The sequence below is a fragment of the Bos indicus x Bos taurus genome, chromosome 14 (assembly GCF_003369695.1).
Source record: "Bos indicus x Bos taurus breed Angus x Brahman F1 hybrid chromosome 14, Bos_hybrid_MaternalHap_v2.0, whole genome shotgun sequence".
NCBI classification, from domain to species: Eukaryota; Metazoa; Chordata; class Mammalia; order Artiodactyla; family Bovidae; genus Bos; species Bos indicus x Bos taurus.
In genome coordinates this window covers 9,691,117-9,715,506 of record NC_040089.1, presented here as the reverse complement: position 1 = coordinate 9,715,506, position 24,390 = coordinate 9,691,117, and the positions used below count along the sequence as shown (strand labels likewise).

At 46.3% G+C, this 24,390-nt stretch overlaps 1 protein-coding gene across 3 annotated transcripts in view; it reads right to left on the bottom strand.

Moving 5' to 3' along the window:
* The window catches only part of ADCY8 (adenylate cyclase 8), a 225,969-nt gene extending 203,791 nt beyond the window's left edge, over nucleotides 1-22,178 (bottom strand). For 2 of the 3 annotated variants that reach the window (XM_027560824.1, XM_027560825.1), the window contains exon 1: nucleotides 20,661-22,178. In XM_027560824.1, the coding sequence (XP_027416625.1) occupies nucleotides 20,661-21,626 (966 nt within the window). In that variant the 5' untranslated portion in view covers nucleotides 21,627-22,178. The remainder of the gene's footprint in view (nucleotides 1-20,660) is intronic. The other variant, XM_027560823.1, reaches the window with a different exon arrangement.
* Nucleotides 22,179-24,390: the final 2,212 nt, after the last annotated feature.

Genomic DNA, 24,390 nt, shown 5'->3' with positions numbered 1-24,390 from the left:
ATCTGATACACTGAATATCAGAAAGCTTTAAAATATAAATTGTATTAACAACTGCCAAGTGTACTTTTTGGTAGGAGTGCTTTGAGTGAGTGGATCATTTAGAGAAAGCGTTGGTTCAATGGAAAGAAGTGGGCTTTGAAATACATGTCCTCCTTCAATATTTAACCAAAATAGTGACTCAATAGAGTTCCAATACTGTCTCTTTTAGCTATTATTTTTTAAAGGTCAAAGAGAATACTCAGAGAAAGAGACGCAACTCTTTTTTCTTTTTAGTGAAACACACCATGTTGGAGAAATGATGTTTGATTACATTCTTTCAGCCTTCCATCAAATGATTTGGAAGTAGCAGTTTAAAAATATCAAAGGCATACTTTTTATTAATCAGGCTATTCGCTAGTGCTTTGACCTGAGCCTTTTGCCAATTGTTTCATTTTGGCCATGTCACTCTCCCCCACAGCTCTGTTCATTCATTCAACAGTTACTTACAGATTATCAGTTATGTGCTAGGCAATGTTGTAGGGGCTGGAAAGATGACAGTGAATTAAAAAATCAAGGTCTTGGGACTTCCCTTGTGGTCCACTGGCTGAGATTCTGAGCTCCCAATGCAGGGGGCTCAGGTTCAATCCCTAGTTGGGGAACTAGATCCCACATGCCGAAGCTAAGAGCTGGCATGCCACAGTTAAATATCCCGCAAGCCACAGCTAAGATCAGGTGCAGCCAAATAGATAAAATAAATAAAAAAGTAATAAATATTAAAAAAAGAACCAAGGTCTTTGCCCTTATGAAGCTTCCACTGCAAACTGTATAATAACAGGTAACACAAGACTTCCGTGGGGGCTCAGTGGTAAAGAACCCACCTGCCAATGCAGGATACGCAGGTTCAATCCCTGAGTTGGGAAGAGTCCCTATAGAAGGAAATGGCAATCCACTCCAGTAAGCTTCCCTGAGAAATCCCATGGACAGAGGAGCCTGGCGAGCTTCAGTCCATGGGGTCACGACTCAGGGACTGAGCGCGCGCACACACATACACACACACACGCGCGTGCGTGACACCCATGGCCCGAGCAGTTTACAGTCCCAAGACTTTACCCACATTACCTCTGTTGATGCTCACACTGGCCTTATAAGATACATACTATAACTCTCCCCATTTTATAGATGAGGGAACTGAGGCTTAAAGAAGTTAAATAACTTGCCAGATCACAAGTTAGGGAGTGGTGGTGTCAGGATTCAAAGCCAAGCACTCTAGTTCCAAAGCATGTCTTATCACTCATTTTGCCAAAACACCTTCTTTAATTTGAGAAGAAATATACAAGTGACATTTGCTGAAAACAAAATATAGTGGAGGGTATGGACAGGGACATCTCATTTTTCAGCAGTGGAGGGCTCACTATTGAGCCATGCCATTTTGTTGGTACCTCTAAATCTTACCTTTGAATTCCCAGCTCACCTGCCACGGTGAAATTTTCCTGTCCCCAGTCAGAATTAATGACACCACCTTCTTTCTGGCTCAAAATACCACACAAATGTTAAGGACTCTCGTGCAGATGACAAAAAGGGAGGAGAAAAGGAATGATCATGGTGATGATGGAAATAAGGGTTATGTTGGAATTAATGAAAATGATGATCTGAGATACTGTAGGCAGTACTGGCTTTTTGCAGCACAAAAGTATGGCAGCTGCTTATGTCATGTCAATGACAAACAGCATGTCTACAAGTAGGTGTGTCATAAAAGGCCAAGAGCTTCTTGGGGTGGAGTGAGTTTCCTGCCATTGCAGTATTCAAGCAGAATTGGTATAAAAATTTAATAGAAAATATATAGATTAAGTCGCTTCCCTGATAGCTCAGTTGGTAAAGAACCCGCTTGAAATGCAGTAGACCCTGGTTCAATTCCTGGGTCTGGAAGATCCCCTGGAGAAGGGAACAGCTACCCACTCCAGTATTCTGGCCTGGAGAATTCCATGGATTGTATAATCCATGGGGTCACAAAGAGTCCAACATGACTGAGCAACTTTCACATTCACATATAGATGAAGCATATTAATCTATTTTCTACTTTTTTATGATGTTCATTACTCTTCCCAGACTCAGTCCCAAAACTGAGAGGACAAATGAATGTCAGTATGACTCAAAGGTTTTCCCTAGTATTACACAAGTTTTCCTTTCATCTACCTATTTATCTAGCTAGTTAGCTATTTAGCCACCCAATCCAGTATTTGTGTCAACTTTCTCATCGTAAAGTCAACAGATCTTATAAATTTATTTGATAACTCAAGCTTACTGAGATCCACAAGAAATAAGCAGTAAGATAAGAGTAATTATGTTTAATAAAATTGGTGGTTATCTTTTTAATGACGCCATCTATTTAAAGACTATGGAGGTCATGAGTATTTTTACCAGAATGTGGACTATTAAAAGAAAAGCATCACATTGGCATAATGATTTTGTGGTAGGATCACTGGAATTACTACTTAAAGGCAAATTCATCTTCCCTTGGTATGATTCCTATTCATCTACTGGTACCAAAAATATTTTGTCTGCAATTTTTAGCCTTATCCAGGATTTCAGCCAGAAAGAAAGAGGCCAGAAGCTTGGTAGAAGCACTAATCTGAACTCTGGTCCAACCCACAATGATCTCACCTTCTTGGACATTAAAATCTATTGTAATATATCCTCTAGAGAAGCCAGAATTACCACCTGACCCTGAATATAAGCCTTGGGTATTCCCATTCATTTTTTCATTCTTATATAAATATTTATCAAACATGGAGTGCTGAGAGTATTCAGGCGTGCAAGCAAATTTGACCCACTCCTTATTTCATCATACCTTCTCTCTGGTGGAAAAACAGACATGGAACAAATACTCTCACCACACACACACACACACACACACACACAAGTGTTATGTGTTATCTAAGAAAAGTACAAGAAGAAGAAGACATGTGCTCAGTCGTCTCCGACTCTTTCCAACGCTATGGACTGTAGCCCTCCAGGTTCCTCTGTCTATGGGATTCTCCAGGCAAGAAGACTGGAGTGGGTTGCCATTTCTTTCTCCAGGTGATCTTCCCAATCCAGGGATTGAACTTGGCATCTCTTGCATCTCCTGCATTGGCGGGTGGATTTATTATTACTAACCCACAAGTTGGGATCTAAGAGAGGGCAGAGGAAGCCTCCCTGAGAAAGTTCCTTGGGTTGAGAATGAGGAAAGAGCTTCTTGGGAAAAGGAGGAACAGAAACTCGGGCAGCTCAGAGGCAGAAAGAGACACGGGTCTTTGGAGGAACTGAACAGAAGTCAGTTTCTCAAACTGAGTGAGAGGGAGATGAAGAATGGAATTATTGGAGGAAGACAGAAGCCCGATCTTAAACGTGGATCCCAGGGGGAAATTCTGCCTTTGCCTCAAGAGCAATGGGAAGCTACTCACCTTTGCTGAAGGACTCTAAGCAATAATCCCCAAGAGAAGAACTCCACCCTGTGACGCTGTGGACAGAGGACTGGAAAGGGTCGAAAGTGGGAGCAGGGCGGCTGCTATGATTCAGGAGAGAAACAGGATCTACTGCACTGAAGTGAAAGGATGGAGATGAGGGGAGGAAATGAGCCTATTCGGATGGCAAACTGGGCAGGAACTTGCAGTAGCCTGGCCGTGGGGACGGAGAGACGGAGAAGTGATGGAGATGGGCTTTCTGGTTTGGGCACCTGCAAGGATGGACCAGAGAACCCTGGATCCGTTCAGATCAAGATCTGGGCGGAAGGCCAGCTTAGGGGAACTGCAGGAGGTAAATAGCCCCATTCCTTTATGATATGAGAAGGTATTTTTTGGATTTCCTTTTAGAACCCAACTATTTTACATGTAGCCAATTATTTATAACATCAAGAGTCACAGAGTCATAAGCTTCAAATTAGAAGGGATCTTGAAATCATTTAGTTCAACCCTTTGCCTTTTGCTCCAAATTCCTGATGATGAGCATCTGGCTTCTCCTGAACACCTCCAGGGATGCCTTTTAATCTCACAAAGCCCGGTGTGATTTCAAAGAGTTATAAATAGGAAAGCATCCATTTCTTCCCTTGGGACATAGTCCTACAAGTCTTCTCCAGCCATAATTATTGCCTGGTATTTATTCTAGTGCTATAAATTATGTATCAGATGATACAACATCTGATCTGAATCTTTCTTTATGTTCCCGAAACCTAAAGTATGAAGCAAAAAAAAAAAAAAAAAAAAATCACAAAATGAAACTGTCTCTGTTTGTCTTAAATGAACAGATAATCAACAAAAGAGTTTCAATCAAGGAGTGGTCAATGGTTATGTATTGGTCAGTGTACCATGGATATATTTTGCAGTCAGCATTGATTAGTAATCGCATTTGAGACGTTGGTAATGGGGACGTGTGTTCATGGGGCTCCTTGGAAGAAAAGCTATGACAATCTAGACAGTGTATTAAAAAGCAGAGACGTTACTTTGCTGACAAAAGTCCATATAGTCAAGTGAGTGAAAAGTGAAAGTCACTCAGTTGTGTCCGACTCTTTGTGACCCCATAGAATATAGAGTTCATGGAATTCTCTAGGCCAGAATACTGGAGTGGGTAGCCTTTCTCTTCTCCAGGGGATCTTCCCGACCCAGGAATCGAACCGGGCTCTCCTGCATTGAAGGAGGATTCTTTACCAACTGAGCTATCAGAGCTATGGCTTTCCCAGTAGTCATACATGGATGTGAGAGTTGGACCATAAGGAAGGCTGAACGCGGAAGAATTCATGCTTTTGAGGGTGGTGCTAGAGAAGACTCTTGAGAGTCCCTTCAACAGCAAGGAGATCAAACCAGTCAATCCTAAAGGAAATCAGTTCTGAATATTCATCGGAAGGACTGATAAAACTTTGGCCACCTGATGCGAAGAACTGACTCTTTGGAAAAGACCCTGATGCTGGGAAAGATTGAAGGTGGGAGGTTAAGGGGAAGACAGAGGATGAGATGGTTGATGGCATCACTGATTTGATGGACGTGAGTTTGAGTAGGCTCTGGGAGTTGGTGGTGGACAGGGAGGGCTGGCATGCTGCAGTCAATGGGGTTGCAAAGAGTCGGACATGACTGAGCTACTGAACTGAACTGAGAATGCTTATTTCTTTTTTAAAGCTTTTTTTTTTTTCTTTCACTTTTTGGCAGCACCCCGTGGTGTGTGGGATCTTAGTTCTCTGACCAGCAATCGAACCCTTGGCCCCTCCAGTGAAAACGCTGGCATCTTAACCACTGAACCACCAGGGAAGTCCCTGTAGCATTTTTAAAAAAGATTCCACACACTGTACAAGGGATCAGGTTCTCAGCCTATGGGCTTCTGCCTGTGTTTGACCAGTTCCAGCCCCATCTCAAAGCAAGACAGCCTGACAGTGTGTAACCAAGCGTTTCAGGTCCACGTGTGTCACAGAAATACTACAATCACCATGCAGTCCAAGCTTGGTGCCGCCTGTTGATCAGCTCAACACTTGTTCTTACTCATCAGCTCCTTTCGTATCTATAAACTACGAGGTTCTGACAGCAGGTATCCTACATCCTCACCTTGTTACAGATCACGGGACTAACGTATGACAGGATAAAGTGAGTTCCTCAGGGCCCTGCTGTTGGTGTCCTGGAGTCTGCAGATGATGAAGAAACCACAGAAGCCAAACTCCAAGCTGTAGGATATTCAGGCTGCATAAATGCCCAGCTCAATCACTTCTAGGTAACATTGACATAAAATGGCCTTTTTGAAGCTTTTTTTTTTTTTTTTTTTTTTACTTTTTGGCAGCACCCCGTGGTGTGTGGGATCTTAGTTATCTGATAACGGCTGACACGCACATTTTAGAAAAGCTAGGTAGGCAATTGTGACAAGTGCCACGAATCACTAATTAAATATTCAAAGTAAACATTTGTCTGTCAATTAAATATCTCAGTTACTATCCCCTTTGAAACAAATTGAATGACTAAAATCACATACAGTTTTACAAGTCATGGAGTCAATGTAATTAAACTACTAGGAGAAACTAAATATTGAATACTACCTAATAAGTAATTCTCTTAGCATTTGCTATAATCTTACTTTTATTTCTCTTCCTTCTCAGAGATCACAGACCTCAGCCAGCTCTATTTTCTGTAATGACTGTCATAATCTGATCTTGGAAGCCAAATAAACCAAGAAAACACACAAATCCTTACCTCCACACTCATTATAACTTGTTGTTGTGGTTCAGTTGCTCAATCGTGTCTAATTCTTTGCGACCCCATGGACTGCAGCACGTCAGGCTTCCCTGTCTTTCTTCAAACCCCGTTGTAGCCATCTCCTCCTGCCCTCAATCTTTCCCAGCATCAGGGTCTTTTCCGGTGAGTCAGCTCTTCACATCAGGTGTCCGAACTACTGGAGCTTTAGTTTCAGCGTCTGTCCTTCCAATGAATATTCAGGATTGACTTCCTTTAGGATTGACTGGTTCGATCTCCTTGCAGTCCAAGGGACTCTCATGAGTCTCCTCCAGCACCACAGTTTGAAATTGTAGAGCATGAGCCATCTCAGAAACCATTTCATAGTGATAGACTTTTAGAGCTGTGAGGAATTCATTTCAAGGCCAAGACAGGTGGAGTGGTCTGTACAAAGTTGCACGGTCTTGGATATAAAATCCAAGGTCCATATTTTGCTGACTGTTAGCTGCTATTTTCAATGCAATGTGCTATTCCCCTGGCTCCATAAAGCAATAATATCATTATGTGCATTGCTACCATTTGGAATACAAATTTCATTTTTCTTCCCCTTTATGACTTTTAACGAATTGCCTCTGAAACTAGCAGAGTTAATTGAGAGAAAATGGTCTTAAAAGACCATCAAATCGAGGGGCAGCTTTGAAATGAGACAGATGTGGTTAAAATCCTTTACTAGCTGTCTGACCAAAGGGATATGATGTAATACGCTGAGCTTAGAATCCTCAGCTATAAAAAGGAAGCAGCGGCACTGATGCTAAGATGATTCCTCAGGCATTGACTCAATAAGCCTCTGCTACGAGCTTTTCCCATGATGTGCCAACGTCCATTCCAGAGATATGTAAAAGGTCCGTATCTGTCCTCAAAGAGTGTATGGTTTAGCAGTAGAAACAAATAAGGAAACAATAGCTTCAATCTCATCTACCAACCCCAATTCCTTCTTCAGGTCTTAATTAAGAATACTTTTCTCATCTCAGTTCGAGTCAAGTGTTTTCCTTTAAATAGAAACCAGGACCAGAAGTAGGGTGAGACTAGCTGAGTTCCTAGGGTGTACAGTTTAGAAATTTATTTATTTGGTTGTATATTGCCTTTAAAATGGAGGGATGTAAAGGGCATGAGGAGACCCAAGAGGACAGGGACCTACATCCATCCACCTGGTCGAGTGTCAGAAAGCCCATTGCAGGGAAGGTGGGGTCTTTGCTGAATTTCAGGCAGATGGGCTGGTAAAAGGTAATGAGGTCAGAGATGAAGGAATATCTAATTCATTCTGTGTGTGTGTTAGCCGTGTAGCTGTGTCCAACTCTTTGCGACTCCATGAACTGTAACCCACCAAGCTTCTCTGTGGAATTCTCCCGTCCATGGAATTCTCCGGGCAAGAATACTACAGTGGGTAGCCATTCCTTTCTCCAGGGGATCTTCCTGACCCAGGGGTCGAATCTGGGTCTCTGGCATTGCAAGCAGATTCTTTACCATCTGAGGTACCAGGGAAGCCCCTAACTCTGTTGAGAAAACTTCAGAATTCTGGCATTTTTACACTACTCACAAAACCCTTTTAGGCATCAAGAAAACAAAGTCACCTGGCCAATGTCACTGAGAAAATTCAGGGTAAAAATAGGACAACAATTTGTGGTTCCTATGTTTTTAAGGAAATGTATATACATAGCTTCAGAAATATCTCTCACTGTCCATTGGCACAGTTCACAGATCCTCTCTGGCTGAAATGTCTCGGGCAGGACCCCAACAGCACGTGATGTCATTGTTCACTTGATAAGAGACAAAGGTTGTGTCTCTCTCATAAACAGAGAAGAAAGCCCTCTATTCACCGGGTGCTGACTGTCTGGTCCCATGAACCCACCCTCAAATGAGCTGTCCATCACCAGTAGGCTACGAAGACTCAAGTAAGTAATGGGAGAAGTTTGATGTTGAATTAGAAGAAAATAAGTTGGTTCTTACTGATTTTGATTTTGTTTCTTGAACTAATTGACAGCAGAAAAGGGAATTGATGGGGATGGTGCCTCACAGAACTGAAAATAGGAGACTGACTCTTAGCCTTTTTGGACCTTTTCATGAAGACTGTTTTGTAGTTATTTGCATTGGGTTCCAATATCTAAAATCAGGCTCTATATTGCCTTTACTATTGTCTTCAGTTTAGTTCAGTTCAGTCGCTCAGTCGTGTCCGACTCTTTGCGACCCCATGAATCGCAGCACGCCAGGCCTCCCCATCCATCACCAACTCCCGGAGTTCACTCAGACTCACGTCCATCGAGTCAGTGATCACTATTGTCTTACTAAATAATTAATTTATTTTTGGCTGCGCTGGGTCTTCACTGCTGCATGTCTTTCTCTAGTTGCTGTGACCAGGGGCTCTTCTCTCATTGTGGGGAGCAGGCTTCTGATTGCAGTGGCTTCTCGAGTTGTGGAGCACCGGCTTTCTTTAGGGCACAGGCTTTACTTTGCTCAGTAGTTGAGGCTCTCCGGTCCTAGAGCGTGCAGGCTCCAGGAGTGGCAGCATGCAAGCTCAGCCTGGTTCATGGGCTTAGTTGCCCCACAGCATGTGAAAACTTCCCGGACCAGGTTCGAACCCATGTCCCCCTCCACTGGCTGGTGGATTCTTAATTGCCGGACCACCAGGGAAGTCCATAAGTTGGCTTTAGGTAGTCTTCAGATAAAATTGGTCCAGTTGGGGTACAAATTGGTCTTTATATGATAGGTTTTACACTGTAAAGGTGGGGGACTAAGTATTATTCAGTTATTACACTCGGCAAGGTCAACTGGTTCTGTTCAATGGCCCTCTCTTAGGAGTGAGGCAGACCAGCCTGGCTGGTGAGGGGCGCCAGGAAGCAGGTAGGAAAGTAGGGACACTGCTTGCCCACAGCTACACCCGGATGAAACTACAGACTGAACATCCATAGGTGACCAAAAGTGGGGACCACTGAGGGGTCTGGCCAAAGAATTGATTTGGGGTAGAATACCACGAAGCAGTATACCACAAAGCACCTGATGTGAAGAGCCAACTCATTAGGAAAGACCCTGATGCTGGGAAAGATTGAAGGCAGGAGGAGGAGGGGACGACAGAGGGTGAGATGGTTGGATGGCATCACCAACTCGAGGGACGTGAGTGTGAGCAACCTCTGGAAGATAGTGAAGAACAGGGAAGCCTGGAGTGCTGCAGTCCATGGGGTTGCAGAGAGTCGGACACGACTGAGCAACTGAACAACGACACCACAAAGCAAGGGGCTTCTTCCCAGGTGGCAAAGTGGTAAAGGATCTGCTTCCAATGCAGGAGACACAGACGATGTGGATTTGATCCCTGGGTCAAGAAGACCCCCTAGAGAAGGAAATGGCATCCTGCTCCAGTATTCTTGCCTGGAAAATTCCATTGACTGAGGAGCCTGGAGGGCTGCAGTCCATGGGGTCCCAGTCAGACATGGCTGAGCACACACACAATGCATGCATGCACAAAGACAAAAGATGATGGGCCACAAAGCAAAGGGAGCCTGAGCGAGGTGTCGGTGTTGGGATTCAGAGCCAAAGTGCCAAAGAACCAAGAAGGAAGCCAAGTGATGGGTGAGACTCTCATTAACACTGGACTCTATTTTGTATGGATGCACTGGATCTGTTTAAAATTCTCAGGAATGGACAAACAGGTATGGATAATTTAGGTCCATCATTTTTAATCTCCTTTTCCTATTTTGACTGAAGTGATCTGGATAATGAGTTAAATTTTTCTTCATGTTATCTAATATAACTTCCTTAACACAGGTCTAGCAAGCACTCAGCTTGAAACTTTCTGCCCAAAGGACTTCTTGGGATAACATTTGGTGTTCTTTTGCCTGTATTGACCAGAGAAATGGGTTTTTTTTTCCCCCTCTCACTGGTTTCTCACTGATTGTATGTGTTGAGGGGTAGCCAGGGAGCGGACAGGGGAAGGAGTTGATCATATAATATTCATTCATTCACTTTACTTATAACTGCATTGTTTAGTACTGTTAATGTGCCAGATACGATGCTAGGAGCTAGGGACACAAAGATGAGCAGACACAATCCTTGACCTCAAGGGGCTCACAGCCTGGTAGGCACATGAAATGTTGTAAGTTGCTCTGATAGTTGACAATGCAGAGTGTGGCAATGTACCAAGGAGAGGGAACTGAACCTTGCTTAAGCTCCTCGTCTGCCCACCCTTGTGTGAAATGGGCTGCCTGGAGCTCCAAGGCATATGCTCAATTTCTAGCTGGAGTTATTGTGTACGTGTGCTTCCCAGCTGGCCCTAGTGGTGAAGAACACGCCTGCCAATGCTGGAGACACAAGAGACACGGGTTTGATCCCTGGGTCGGGAAGAACCCCTAGAGGAGGAAATGTCAACTCACTCCAGCATTCTTGATTGAAAAATCCCATGGACAGAGGAGCCTGGCGGGCTGCAGTCCACGGGGTCACAAAGAGTCAAACGTGACTGAGAACACAGAACAGCTAGGAGAACCTGGAGCTGCTGCCAAGCCTGACCTTCTCAACACGAGGCAGATGCTCTCGTGCGTCTGCTGGTCACCAGGCTTGGGATGTGTTCAGTCTGTGATAAGGTGATGCTTTATAACTGACCTCCTAGCCCTTCCCAGGGTCTCTTTACCCTCTTCGTCAGGAAGATCCACACCCTTTTACAATTTCTTCTAAAGTCTGACCTTTCCTTTCACACAACTCCTAAAAGAAATCCACTGTAGCTTTGATTTTTTTCATGCTTTACAGACTGTAGTAAAAAGAGCCCAAGACCTGCATAAAACACTTACGCAGCGCTGTGTGTTCAGACAGGTTCTCAGAGTCAGTTACAAACCTCCCTACTTCTGTACCAGATTCACAAACTTCCCCCGTCCTCCCAGATCCATTCAGGTATCACCCTCCTTAAGGTGACAACCTTGACAGTGTAGCACACAGCTGTGTCTCAGAATCCAGAACCCAACAGTCAGTCAACAAGTATTTAATGAACAGTTTTCCTACTCAATCCTTATTCTCCTCTTCTTCCTAATTCACTCTTGATTTTTTGAGAAGCAGTAAACTTGAATCTATTTTTGCCATCTTTTCATGATGATGGAGGAGGGGCCATGTATCAGAATTCAGAATTCTGGTCCCCAAAATAAAGGCAGATGGCATTGGGTATGGGTCCCAGAGGACCATGCAGGGGTCCCTTCCTGAAAGGGCTACAGACTCATGGGCAAATGTGCTTTGGTTAAGGGAGGAAAGGAACAGGCCGAGCTGACTCCATCTTGAAAAAGAAGGAAACTCCATCTCTCACATTCAGTGAGCTTTGGACTATATGCCTGGTAGCCATGGGGATAACATACACACGGCCGAACTGGCCTCCTGGACTGATAAACACCAGATTCCATACCAAGATTTCCTGTCACCAAAAAGAATATAATAATCCCTTATGTAGTCAATCACCTTGGTAATCTTTATGGCACCCATTGGTGTAGGCTACAATGTATAACCAGCTGACCCTTCTGATTATAAATCATGGCTGTAACCTGATTGTATCTCCCTTTAACACTTTCCAGGCTAGATTTAAGGAATCTGGGGATGTGGGCTTGAGCAACACACTTAAGGTTTTCACAAAAGCTGGTTGGGGTCCTTGGCTGAGAGGAGACTCTGCCTCGGGCTCGCAGGTGTAATAAACTGCACTCCACTGTCTGCATTGTCCTGAGTGTTTCCTGGAACGCAAGGCTACAACATGACCATCTTGACCTCTTACCCTTTGCCCTTTGTCCTCTCCTTTTCTCTTGCCTGCAAAGTGGCTGTGATGACTTAGAGATGCAACCAATTGTTTTCAAATGACCTTGAGGAAAAGATCTTCCCTGTGGAATTTTCTGTTAGAGCATCTGGATAGATTTCTGTATAGCTTTCTCTTGATGAATCCCCTGACAGGGAGCTCATTACTTAAAAAAACATGCCCCTGGGCAGGTCTAGTTGTTACAAAGCCTTATGAGATTTAAGTGAACCAAAATCTCTCATGGTATAAAGACCACCCATTGGTCATTATTCTGTCTTAAAGAATACCCCTAAAATAAACAGTCTCTGTCATGAAGTACCCTGGATATTTGAAAACACTGACCATGTGTCTTCTATCTTTAGGCCTTGCAGGAGTGTTTCTTTTTGTTTGTTTGTTTTTCTAGTTCTGTTCTATTTTGCTGCAATTTTTTCCATGTTCTGAGTGAAAGGAATACATTATATTTTGACTATACATGTCCTAATCCTTAGTCATCTTGTTTTTATAAGCAATCATGTATATTCAACACATAATCACACATAAAAAAGGAGAAAAGATTCTGAAATGGTTTACTCCAGTCAACTGGAAAACCAGCTGACACAGGATAAAGACATAGTTTATAAGATAGTTCAACAAAATAATTCTTGTTTCACGTGAAAATTTTATGCTGGTATGCTTTTTACATAGAGATGGCAGTATTAAAAATTTACTTGTTAAAAAAAAACCCAAAGATTAATATGATTTAATTTCACACTTAGCTCTTGTCTTCACCACGTGTTTTTACCATGTTCTGATTTAGGAGAATTTTGTGTTTCAAAGATATTTTGCAATTCCTAACACCTGAACCTGGAGGCATGTAAGTCAGGAAGTTGGGTGGAAGAGATAGAAAACCTCACTTGACTAATGAATATGCAAGGCATTATACATATTAAACCACATGATGTAGCTAAAAATAAAATTCAGATACAAAATCACAGACATGCCTAATCAGAGTCCAAAGCAAAGATATCAAGGAAACACGGAATTGTAGGTTTATCTGACAACACAGAGTTATAATCCCAGTTCACTGATTGAGAGGGCGGGCATGCATTTGTATTCACAGGTAGAATGGCTTTTATTCCTCCTGGAAGGTGGCCTGGCCTCCCTGGGAATGTCTGGGGCCTCAACGGTTAATTCATCTACCCAGCATTCTTTTGTACCCTGCAGAGAGCTAACTGTGAAAAATCTTGCAGTGAGAAAAGCTGGCTTCCAAAGTGCTGCTTAAGTGACCTGACTTCTTAAAATAGTCCTTCATAAACAAAACTCACATGATCTAATTTGAGTGTGTAAATCCAATTATGTTCCCTGGGGAAGCACAGGGAAGATGATACTGGCTCTCACTGCTCTGTGATGGGTGATTGGGCAGAGTAGCAGTCTTCTACTTCAGCCCCAAGAAAATGCTTGAGGAGAAATTATTTATGGAATCCATTTTCTTGCTAACTGAGGGTCAGACCTATACATCCCAGAAATTTGCCTATTTTTTGTTCTTGGTACCTTGTGTTATAGAGAAAGTAAAGAACACGCCATATGTCTAGTGAACTGATACGACATCAACTGTATATTCTAGACTTCCTGGTTGATCACAGCATCAGTATTGAGCTCATTCGTTGGTGAGAGGAAGGGTATGGGATGAGTATTGTAAGTGTCTCCCATGTTCTGAAACAAACACATGTAGGATCAACTCAAATAGACACACTTGGGAAATGAATAAGTTATCATCCTAAGAAATATTTAGACACCAGTGAAATGTCACATCAGCATGATTGTAGTAGTGTCCTTTGATTACATGTTGCCGGCAGAACTGAAGTTGGAATCAACTTTTTAAAAAAAAAATCTTTCCTTTTAATGCTTGGTTTCACTTATTTTTGATGCGCTCTTAAAATGCCATCAATCATCAAGGTGTAAATATGACTAATGCACTTGTCCTACTTAGCATGATACTGCAGCAGCTGCTCTAGAAATAAAGTCCTCCCAGTCTTCCCAGTTCCCATCTAATTATGCTCCGACAGACTGAAACCAGTCAGGTGACATTACTGGCTAGGCAGAAAAACAAACTCATAATTCAATCTTGCAAAGACCACACCACACATCATTTTACAATTCAGTCTAAATACACAGATGTCAAGCTTATTGGCAACTCCAGGGCAAATGCGTCTACAGATAGGAGGCTGAAGGGGCTTAGTTGGTCATTTCAGATGTCATTAAAAATATCCTTTGCAAAGCCTACTCTGCATTAAAAAAAAAAAAAGAGGAAAGGAAGGAAGGAATAGATAGAGTCAAAAAGGACAGTCTCTGGGTATTTTTTGGAAGTATGAGAGGATAATATTTCCATTTCCTGGTGTTCAGAGGACCCTCTTGGGAATGCTGACACTCAAATCTGCTTTTGAAAGTCATTTTCTCAGACAGGTTGGAACGCTGCAATTATTTTTTTTTTAAAGCCTACATGAATTTGCCAACCGAAAATGCACAGAAATGGAGGTATTTGGGCTTTTAAAAAATGCACATCATAACTAGTAAGGTGCTTGAAATAGGACTCCAGTTATACTCGTTTAATGGATATTTGTGTTTTCTGAAGTATCTGTCTTGATATCAAATACCAAATTGAGATAATTTAAATGACATGTCATTTGCCATGCATTAAGTAGTCATAAGATTCCCTTTATCTGACTTGGATTAGCAGACTTAGACAAAGAACATATAATATATGCTTATATTTAAATTTTATAAATGGGGAGAAAGATGGTAATTCCATTACGCTCACTTTGTCCTTACTGTCAAGTCAACCCTTCATTTAAATGATCAGAAACGTGCAAAGGCTACTTCTGTCCTGACCCCCACCTGCTCATACCAGACACCACTATCTCACCTAATATAAACGACAGATGCTCCCCAAAAGGATTTTTTAAAGGCCAAATGATAAGCTCTAAGTCCCTTGTTCTTAGTCAAGTGTAATGATCGTGCCTTAATTAGCATTCTTCTGGCACTGTTTCATCGGATGTATGTAAGATTGGGAAGAAAAGGCTGCTTTCCAAATTCAACTCTGACAGCATGACCTTGAGCACTAACTTACCTGGATTTGCATACTTGGCTGCATTTGCTCTAGAGTTATCTTGGAGCAATCACCTCCTCTCTGACACTTCTGCTTATCTGCCTCACCAAGAGGTTCAAAGGGCTAATTAGCCCCTAGCTGCAGCATTTTAGAATCTCCCAGAGGGAGACATAAAGCAGCAATCTTTCTGGCTAAATACTGCTGTCTCTCAGTGTTCCAATAACTAAATGATTTTCATCGTCTTATCACTAATGAACTGAAGAATGAGAATGAGAAAATTTCAAATGTTAGGTAGCCCATATTATTGTCACTGGCAATTAGAATAGAGTAAAATGCTAATTACAGCAACAGAGCTTAGGCTGTATCTACTGGGTGGAAGAACTTAACAAATATGACCTTATCATTCATAAGTTATTTACACATATAATGCCATTCTGTAATGAATTTTTAGATGGGTAAATTGAACTGGCAGGATAAACAATTTGTTTAACATGTAGAAGAATTCTGTGTTGTAGAGGAAATCTGGACAAAAGTCCTACTGTCTTCGGCTTGAATCACATAATGAAGCTGTTTGTTTCTTCAGCCTCTGAGTTGTGTCTGACTCTTTGCAACCCTGTGGACTGGAACCCACCAGGCTACTCTGTCCATGGGGTCCCTCAGGCAAGAACACTGAAGTGGGTTGCCATTTCCTTCTCCAGGGGATCTTCTCAGATCAGGGATCGAACCCATGTCTCCTGTGTTGACAGGTGGATACTTTAAACTGAGCCACCAGTCACTCAGTTGTGTCTGACCCTTTGCAATCCCATGGACTATACAGTTGATGGAATTCTCCAGGCCAGAATACTGGAGTGGGTAGCCTTTCCCTTCTCCAGGGGATCTTCCCAACCCAGGGCTCGAACCCAGGTCTCCCACATTGCAGGCAGATTCTTTATCAACTGAGCCACATGGGAAGTCCCTGAGCCACCAGGGAAGCCCGCAATGAAACTGATTTTACTTAAAATGGATGAGACTCCCCAAGGAAGGAATAACTGCAGTCCTAGTACTAACAGTAGCTGAACTATCTCAGGGGGAGATTTCGAAATAAAGGAACCCTTTGAACTGGGCTTTGTACCTTCTAAGGGTTCCTCAATATTTCCAATGCCGCTTTAGACATAAAAGTATGCAGGGATCGTATCTGTGTATTTGAACAGAACCTCCTTGGGTGGGAAGTTCACGACTTTCCTCTAATGGTTCACCAAGTGGAGAAAACAGAAACCATTTCCTTGCTGATAGTAAGGAGCCTCCTGGCTGGCCCTTTTTATTGGGCTGGCCAAAAAGTTTGTTCGGGTTTTTCTGTACAGTATTACAAAAACCCGAATAAACTTTGTGGTCAACCTGATAGGTTCCATCTTGGATCCACAGTGGAAAGCACATGAGAGCTGAATGAACACAGGACTCTCTCTCTCCATATAGGGTATCTGCAGAGATTTGCAGCTTGGTTGTTACCCTGTTAAGCCACAGATACCACATTCTTCTAGAGGAAAAGAGAAGCCGACTCTTAAGCCTGGATTAGAGAAGGCAATCACCAGCTCATTTGTTCCTTTTGAAAATGGCCTTTTCGGTGAAGGGAAATAGCTGAGAGGTGTGTTCACTGTATCCTCAGCTTCCTACTTCTTGAAAATGCTAAGTTCAACATGAGCCATCCGCTTAATGGGAATCGAGACTAATGTAGGGAAAGAAGATATGCCAGTGTTTATGCCCTTCAGTTGACAAATTTATATCCGCTGAGCTAGATGATGAGATGAGCTAGCTACAAAGAGTCTGTTCCCCACAACTCAATCATTTTCCCCTCCTGGTTGCCCTTTGGCTGTTTTGTTATATGTTAATTCTTGGGCTATATGGGATATTACTCCCTTGAGTGGTGAAACACGGGTGAAATTCTCGCTCTGAAGCCACTTCAAATGCTTATGTTTTTATAAGGATGCTCTCTGAAAAGTTTCTGAAATATGATTGGCATTGAGCTAGGATGTGAACCCCGGAGAAGGCAATGGCAACCCACTCCAGTACTCTTGCCTGGAAAATCCCATGGATGGAGGGGCCTGGTAGGCTGCAGTCCATGGGGTCACTAGGAGTTGGGCACAACTGAGCGACTTCACTTTCACTTTTCACTTTCATGCATTGGAGAAGGAAATGGCAACCCACTCCAGTGTTCTTGCCTGGAGAATCCCAGGGACGGGGGAGCCTGGTGGGCTGCTGTCTGTGGGGTTGCACAGAGTCGGACATGACTGACGCGACTTAGCAGCAGCAGTAGCAGGATGTGAATCCAGGCCTCACCACTTGTTATTCTTATCATCTTCCGGATGTCCCTCTAAAGTTTCTAAGAATCTGTCATTTCTTCTCTGAAATAAAAGTGATGGATGTTACCATCTGTTTGGCATTACTAGATGAGATCATGTATGCAAAGGCTCTTGGTTATATGCAAAATATTGTACAAATGTAAAGAGTTGCTACCATGCTTTGATTTCCCCAAAGGTGTTTATGTGTAAAAGACTGTCTTGCATACATAGCTGTATGTGTGTGTATAGAAAGCTTTCACCAACACAAATGTCAGGGAACTTGGCTATTTCACAATATTGCTTACGAAATGAGTAGTCTTGCTCATTCAGTGATTGAAGGGCCTACCAGGTGCCTGGCATTTTTCTAGGTGATGAGGATAAAATAATAAATACGATAGACAACGTCTTGCCTCTTACATGGTGTTTACATTCTTGTGAGGGTACGGGGTTGGAAGAAGAAACACAGGAAATACAAACAAATCAGATCATTTCAGATGATGCACGTGCTCTGGAGAAAACAAGGCTCGTCACGCACCAGGGAGTGGCATCTGAACTGAGTCTGGAGTCATGAAGATGTGTCAGTCATGTGAAGACCTGGCAAAAATCGTTCTAGGCAGCAGGCATAAAGCCTAAGAAGTGGGAAAGAGTTCGGGATATTTGAAAGATAGGAAAACAGTGATTTGGAGGCTGAGGAGTAGAAGGGAAAAGAAAAGAAGAGAGAAGGAAAAGGAAAGAGGAGAGAAGAGAAATCTAATTAGCAAGAAAAGCAGCATCAGATAATAATGGATCCAGTAGCCCATGGTAAGGAGTTAGGATTTTATTCCAGTTTCTATAAAAGGTCGTTAGAAGGTATTAAGTGTGCCCTGTATATCACCAAATGGTATACCAAACATCACCAATACAAAAACCACAGGCTTTTTGTGTGTGTGTGTGTTTAAGCTATTAATGCTTAACTTCATCCACCTGCAAGATCCAGGAAAGACACTTGAACCTCTAGAGGGCGCCAAAGGAAAATGTTTTGTAGCCACCAAGGTTCTTTTCAGCACCTAAAGTCAGAGGAAAGCGCTCTCTACTTGTGCCTTCAGTCTGGTAAAAGGTGACAAGTTAAGAGAGGATGGTTCATCTACAGTTCCTACCCAAACAGGAAGTTGGATGAGCTTGGTATGCAGGTACCAGGACCCTAGTTTTCACACCGAAGGATTGTTTATGATGGGGTGGGAGTAGGAAGACATTTGGGGGTTATTTTTAATCTTCTCCCATCTGGTAGTATTTGAGTGGAGTATAAAACAAATATGGATCCAAACTTTACTTTCTGGATTCGTTTGGCAAAAAAAAAGTATCTCTATACTTAGGGCTTTGAAAATATTCATCATTTCAACTTAGGATGTGTTATTCTAAATACTATTCCAAACTGACTTGATGAAGTCTTTCAGTAATGCATACCAAGAAAGGCTACCGCATGAGAAGCGGTGGATTATGATAAATGGAATTTTCCGCAAATGGCCAGATAGTTATATTATGAAAACGACTCATAGTGGAAAAAAGAGAGAAGGGGAAGGAAAGAGGAGAATGAGACAGAAAAACTGAGAAGGGGAAGAAGGGGAAAGGAGCAGGAGGGGTCAGGAGAGGTCAGCTGATGTCTAGGCAGGTAGTAAAGGAAATGCAAAGCAGGAGAGAACTTGGGAGAAAGGGAGAGAATCAGAGGACACTGGGGCTCAAATCACCAGGTCAACGAGATTCAGAAACACAGTTAACATATACTTTCCTATAATCTCCAAACTGAGACTCTTATCATATGTGGATATTACAGGTTCATGGTGATTTTGAGAAAACATTCACTTATCTTTAATAAGAAAAAATTTAGCTGGTCAGACCTTACTCACAGAGGCTCTCAGGTCCTCATTTCACGCCTGATGATCACAGCCAAGTACTTTATATGCTCTTTGCTCTGCCCAGGGAGACTTCAAAAAGCATCGTAAAAGCAGTCAACCAGATAAGTAACCTGAGCAAATGGATACAGAGCCAGCAGAGGAAAGAGAGAATCCCAAATCAGCTAGAAGCCCAGAAGGTCAGTGATGGGGAAAGCGCTCTGACAGTGCCAGCACTCTAAAAATCATGAGCAGTTTTCATAGGTATTGTACCTGTTTATTCTAAGAAGCATTATTCAATGCTCAGACCTCAAGAGGAGCCTCTGAACTTCCAATAGAGCAAAAGTACCCCAGAGGCTGAAGCTAAAGCAGGAACATACAAAGCATGCCCCTCTTCAAGCACCTCTCATCAGCTTTTTATTTGAAAACACTTCCGCTGATACACTTCCTTCATTATTATGGAGATGACCCTCCTTCCATTTACTCTTGTTACCTACCAGAGATTTGGCCAAGGAAGTGCCAGGACATTAATTATCTATTGATTTCAATGAATTTAAACAATAGTCATCGTCTACCTCCTCCTTCATGGATGAAGAGAACTCTGTTCACAAAACCACATCCATATTTAATGGGGAAAGATAGGAAGAAGTGGGAGAAAGGGACATAGAGTCAGGTTCCACCTAAATATTTCAAACCATCTACATCAAAATGCCCCTTTCCAATGAAGCAAAACTTGCCTTCTTTACTGATGGCATGCCCCCCCCTCCCCGCCAACCTCAAGTTCTGAATTTAATGTATTCAAAGCATTGGGGTTGGATCCTGTGATAAGAGAAGATAACCTTGTAGACTCAAAAGACAAAAAAGAATTCCCACGTAAAACATGTATCACAGGCTTGACTGAAGGATTGCGTGAGAAAACTTAGGTAGGGTACCCAGCACCAAAAATTAGTACAGGGTTAACTAATGTTGATTCCTTTGCAGCACAGAGATTCAGAGAAACCCAACACTGAATCCCACAGTCCCTTACAACCCCCTGCTGTAATGCTTATGAGTAAAGCTGCCAAGGAATGGGGCACCTTCTAAATTGGGGTGCTTCTCCTCCCCTTCCGTCTCCTGCTCCAGAGCCTCACTGCAGCCCCTGGGGGATGTGTGAAGAGCAGAAAGAAGACTGTACATCAGCTAAGAAGCTAAGAAGAGAGGAATTACTCACAGAATCAGAGTGGAATGGCGGAGTTGGTAGAAACTTTAGAGGTCATTTAGTTCCAGTTCCCTCTAAGAAGAAAGAAATACCATCCCAGGGGGACCCAGGACCTCCTAGGTGCAAGGCACTGTGCCAGGCTGGGGGAGGAGACTCGAAGGGAGAAGCGATTTCTAAAGAGCCCCCAGGGGAGTCAGGGGAAGAGCAAGGCAGGCAGGAGTTACCTGATTGATGGAAATGACCGCCAGCCTGGGGATGACCGCTTGGAGGACCACCTGCATCAAAGAGGTGCCTAGGCCGGCCAGGATGGCCCAGGTGAGCGGCAGCGGCAGCATGCTGTAGGTGGCAAAAAGGGTGAAGAGCACGTAGCCGATGCCGTCTCCCAGGAGCCCATAGCCGAGCCCTGCTGCTAAGATCTGGGTGGTCATGGCCACCCAAGTGACCACACCGCTGTACTGCAGGTATGTGTGCGAGGTGGTGTCCTTTCTGACCACCACCAGGGCGCAGATCACCACCTCTATGCCGGTGAAGAAGCCCAGCAGGATGCCCTTGAGCGGGTCCATGGGGGCCGAGGCCAGGCTCAAGTGGAGAACCAGGAGGGTGAGTTTGGTCAGCACGTCCAGCACGTTCATCACCACCTCCGATTTGCGCCTCTGGCCCAGGAAATAGCGCTGGTAGAGGCGCTCCAGATCCCGGGACTTGAAGGAGTTGCGCAGGGTGGGGAAAATGACCCCTCGGTAGCTGTAGCCCCCATTGAGGAAGAAATCCGAGTTGCTCGGGGCGCAGTCGAGGTGCAGGAAGCCCAGGTCTCCCCCGCCGCCGCTGCCGCTGGCGCTGCCGCTCCCGCTGCGTTCCGGGAAGACTTTGGGGCCGCCGGTGCCGTGCGCTCGCTCCCCAGGGCCCAGCGCGTAGAGGGGCAGCGCCGAGTCGCCGGACAGCTGCGACGCGTGGTGGTGGTTGGGTCCGCCGCCTCCGGGGTCCGAGGCTTTGCTGGAGCTTCCGTTCCCGCCACCGCCGCCGCCGCCGCGGTGCCCATGGATGAAGCGCTGCTCGGTGATGTGCCGCACCGCCGTCTGCCACAGCAGCCGCTGCGGCCGGGAGCCGCTCCCGCTGTCGCCGGCCGGGGGCGTCGGGTGGATGGTGTAGAGTTCCTCGCTGCCGCTCAGGCAGCGCACATCGGAGAGCTCCATGGCGCCGGGCCGCGGGGAGGGAGGCGCAGGACCGGCGGGAGGCCGCCGGGAGAGGAGGTCCCTAAAGACCCAGAGGCTGGCCTGGTCGGAGCTGGGCGGCGAGCCCTTCTCTCCCCAGCCGCCCCGGGCAGGAGGGCCCCCGCGCGTCAGGTCATAGTGTGCCCCGGGGCAAAGGGCGTCTGGTAGATGGCCGCAGACCCCTGCGTCCTTGCGCGGCGCCCTCCCGCCAGCCCCGCGCAGCCTGGGTGCGTGGCAGCCGGGGCTCGGTGTCCGCAGCAGCCGCGGCGCTCGGAGCCACGCAGCCCCCTTCCCGGGCTCGGGCTTCCCGGCTGGTTCTCGGCTCAGCGTCTCGGCGTAGCCTTTGCTCTCCAAGAGGCGCCCAGGCGCCTGGGGCTCCGGGCTTGAGCTGCGCGCCGGGCGGGTCCTGGCTGCGGCACTGGGCTCTGGACGCCCACGGCGCGGCGGCTGCAGGGGGGCTGGTCGGGGGGTGACCGGCGGCGCAGATGGGTACGAAGTTAGCAGCTGGGGCTGGAACAGAGCCCTTCGGAGAACTCCACTGCGCCCGGATGGGGAGCCGGGGCGGAGCTGGGGGCGGGGGGTTTGAAGGGGGAGGAGTGGGGAACCGTGAGGTGGCGGGTGGCCCGCGGGAGGCGTGGAGGGGCGCTAGCCTCAGCGCTTACGAGTCACCAGTTAATTTGGAAGTGGGGTTGTGCTGAGCCTCCCCCGTGGGTTCGTTTCGGGCTGTCTCCACTTGCTGAGCGAAGACTGGCCGCGCTGAGCTGGCTCTGGCCCGACGCATCCCTCGGAGAGAGGGGAGGATCTCAGGGTCCCAGTTGCGGCTGTAAGACGAAGCCCCCCTTTCCCGCTGTGCTTCCGAGGGGTAGCCGCCCAAGCTTCTCAGCCCCCTTCACTTCGCTCGTTGGAATCCATTTGGCCCGGAGCTGGGAGGAGCGGGAGGCGGGGGCAGGAAAAAGTGGGGAGGGCTCCCAAGCCAACAATTTGGAGAACTGAGAGAAGCCGCCGGTGCAGACTCCTGAGGCTAAGATCCGAAGCGGGGTGGCTGCTGCGGGTGTAAGGTTGGAGCGAGAAGGGAGGCCCGAGGCCGCGGGGAAGTCGCCTGGAGTCGCCGCCGGATCCAGGGAAGCGCCGCGTGCTGCTCGGGCGCTCTGATGCGCGCTGCGGACACCTGGCGACGGGGAAGAATTTGGAGACCTGTCAGAGCGGCCGGACACCCGCGGCCACTTAAGCCCGCCCCCACGCCAGGCCACACCCCCCGGAGCGGGGCGGGGAGCGGGGGGCGGTGGCGGCGGGGACCTGGCACCCAGATCTGGCCAGGGCGCCCCGGGTCTTGGAAGCGGCAGCGCGCGCAGTTCCGCGCTGGAGAGGACAGTGGGGCTGCGGCTGACGCCCCCGGCCGGCTCCGGACGCCCGGCTGCAGCGCTCCAGCTGGCGGCGCGGGCCGGTTCCTCCGCGGTTCTTTTTTAGGTACTGGCTCGGGTCCTGGGCAGGTGCGCAGCCGGGACTCGTAGGCCGCTGTGCCTACGGAATCCGAGGGCCCAACGCCAAGGAATAGAGGGTCTCCTTTACGCGCTCTCCAATAGGGTGTCTTTTGACAAAGCCAACTTTCGGGCTAAAAGCAAAATGTCCCCAAGAAGCCGCAGTTGTAGAGACAGGCAGCTTCCCCAAAGAGTCTCTTAACCACGCCAGTCCAGGGGGTGGAGGGCGCGAGGCATTAGAATACAAGGGCCCCCGGAGTGCCTCGCACGCCGAGTTTCTCCCGGCTTACAGGCGGGGTGGAGTACGAGGCCGCGGGGAAGGCATCTCCAGCCGCCCGCTGAAACCCGGTTTCCCGCCCGCCGAGCTCCGGTTGCAAGCAGTTGAGGACACAGCGCTTGGCGGCGCTCCGGGCAGAGCCAGGCGCCACCCGGGGGCGCGTGGTGTCTGCGCCCGCGCCGGCCCAAGCACGGGCCCCGGGCGCCGCAGTCCCGAGCCCGGCTGCAGGTGGCGGAGCCACCGTGGCCTCCACCTCCGCCACCGGGACTGCGGCTGCCGCGGGTGGAACCGGGGCCCTGAGCACGGTCAGCTGATGGCCAATGACGTCAGGCCCCGGGCGCTTTCGCGGCTCTCCGTGGCGCCCCCCGAAAGCCCCAGGGACCGCCTCGCCACCCCCTTCAGGCCCTCCCCAGCGGACGGTCCCCCACTGTTTTCCCTGGGAGAAACTCCCCTCCCTTCGCCTGCCCTGGGCAAGAATAGCTTTGCCTACCTCCCTTCTCAACCGCTTACACCATCTCCAGGGTTATTTGTGTCCACCGTGTCCCAGAAACACAAGATTTCATTATATCAAGCCTTTCTTTTCCACACACATGGGTTTCAGTTGAAGCCCAGAACTGGTCAACTGTCTTGCACATAGAATCGCCCCCACCCCCGCCCCAAAGCAGGAAGACTCAACATTTTCCCCTAAGAGTAGATTTCTGAGATGTTACGCACATCCTGGAAAAGACTCCTTTAATTCGAGTCTTTTCGAATTGTCTTCTACCACTCTACCCCTCAAGAAAGAAAACTAAATTAAAGGCTCAATTTTAAATGGAAAGAAGGTCGGTTCTATTTTTAACCCAGTTGTAGATGTATTAATTCCTTAGCTGTAAAGAGGTCCCAGAATAGCTGGTCTCTTCGGTGAGGCTGGAACTTAAGGGCAAAGCCCTTCCCCCTGCTCCCAACCCACTTTTGCAGTTATCTAGACCTTAATGAAATCGTCCTGGGCATT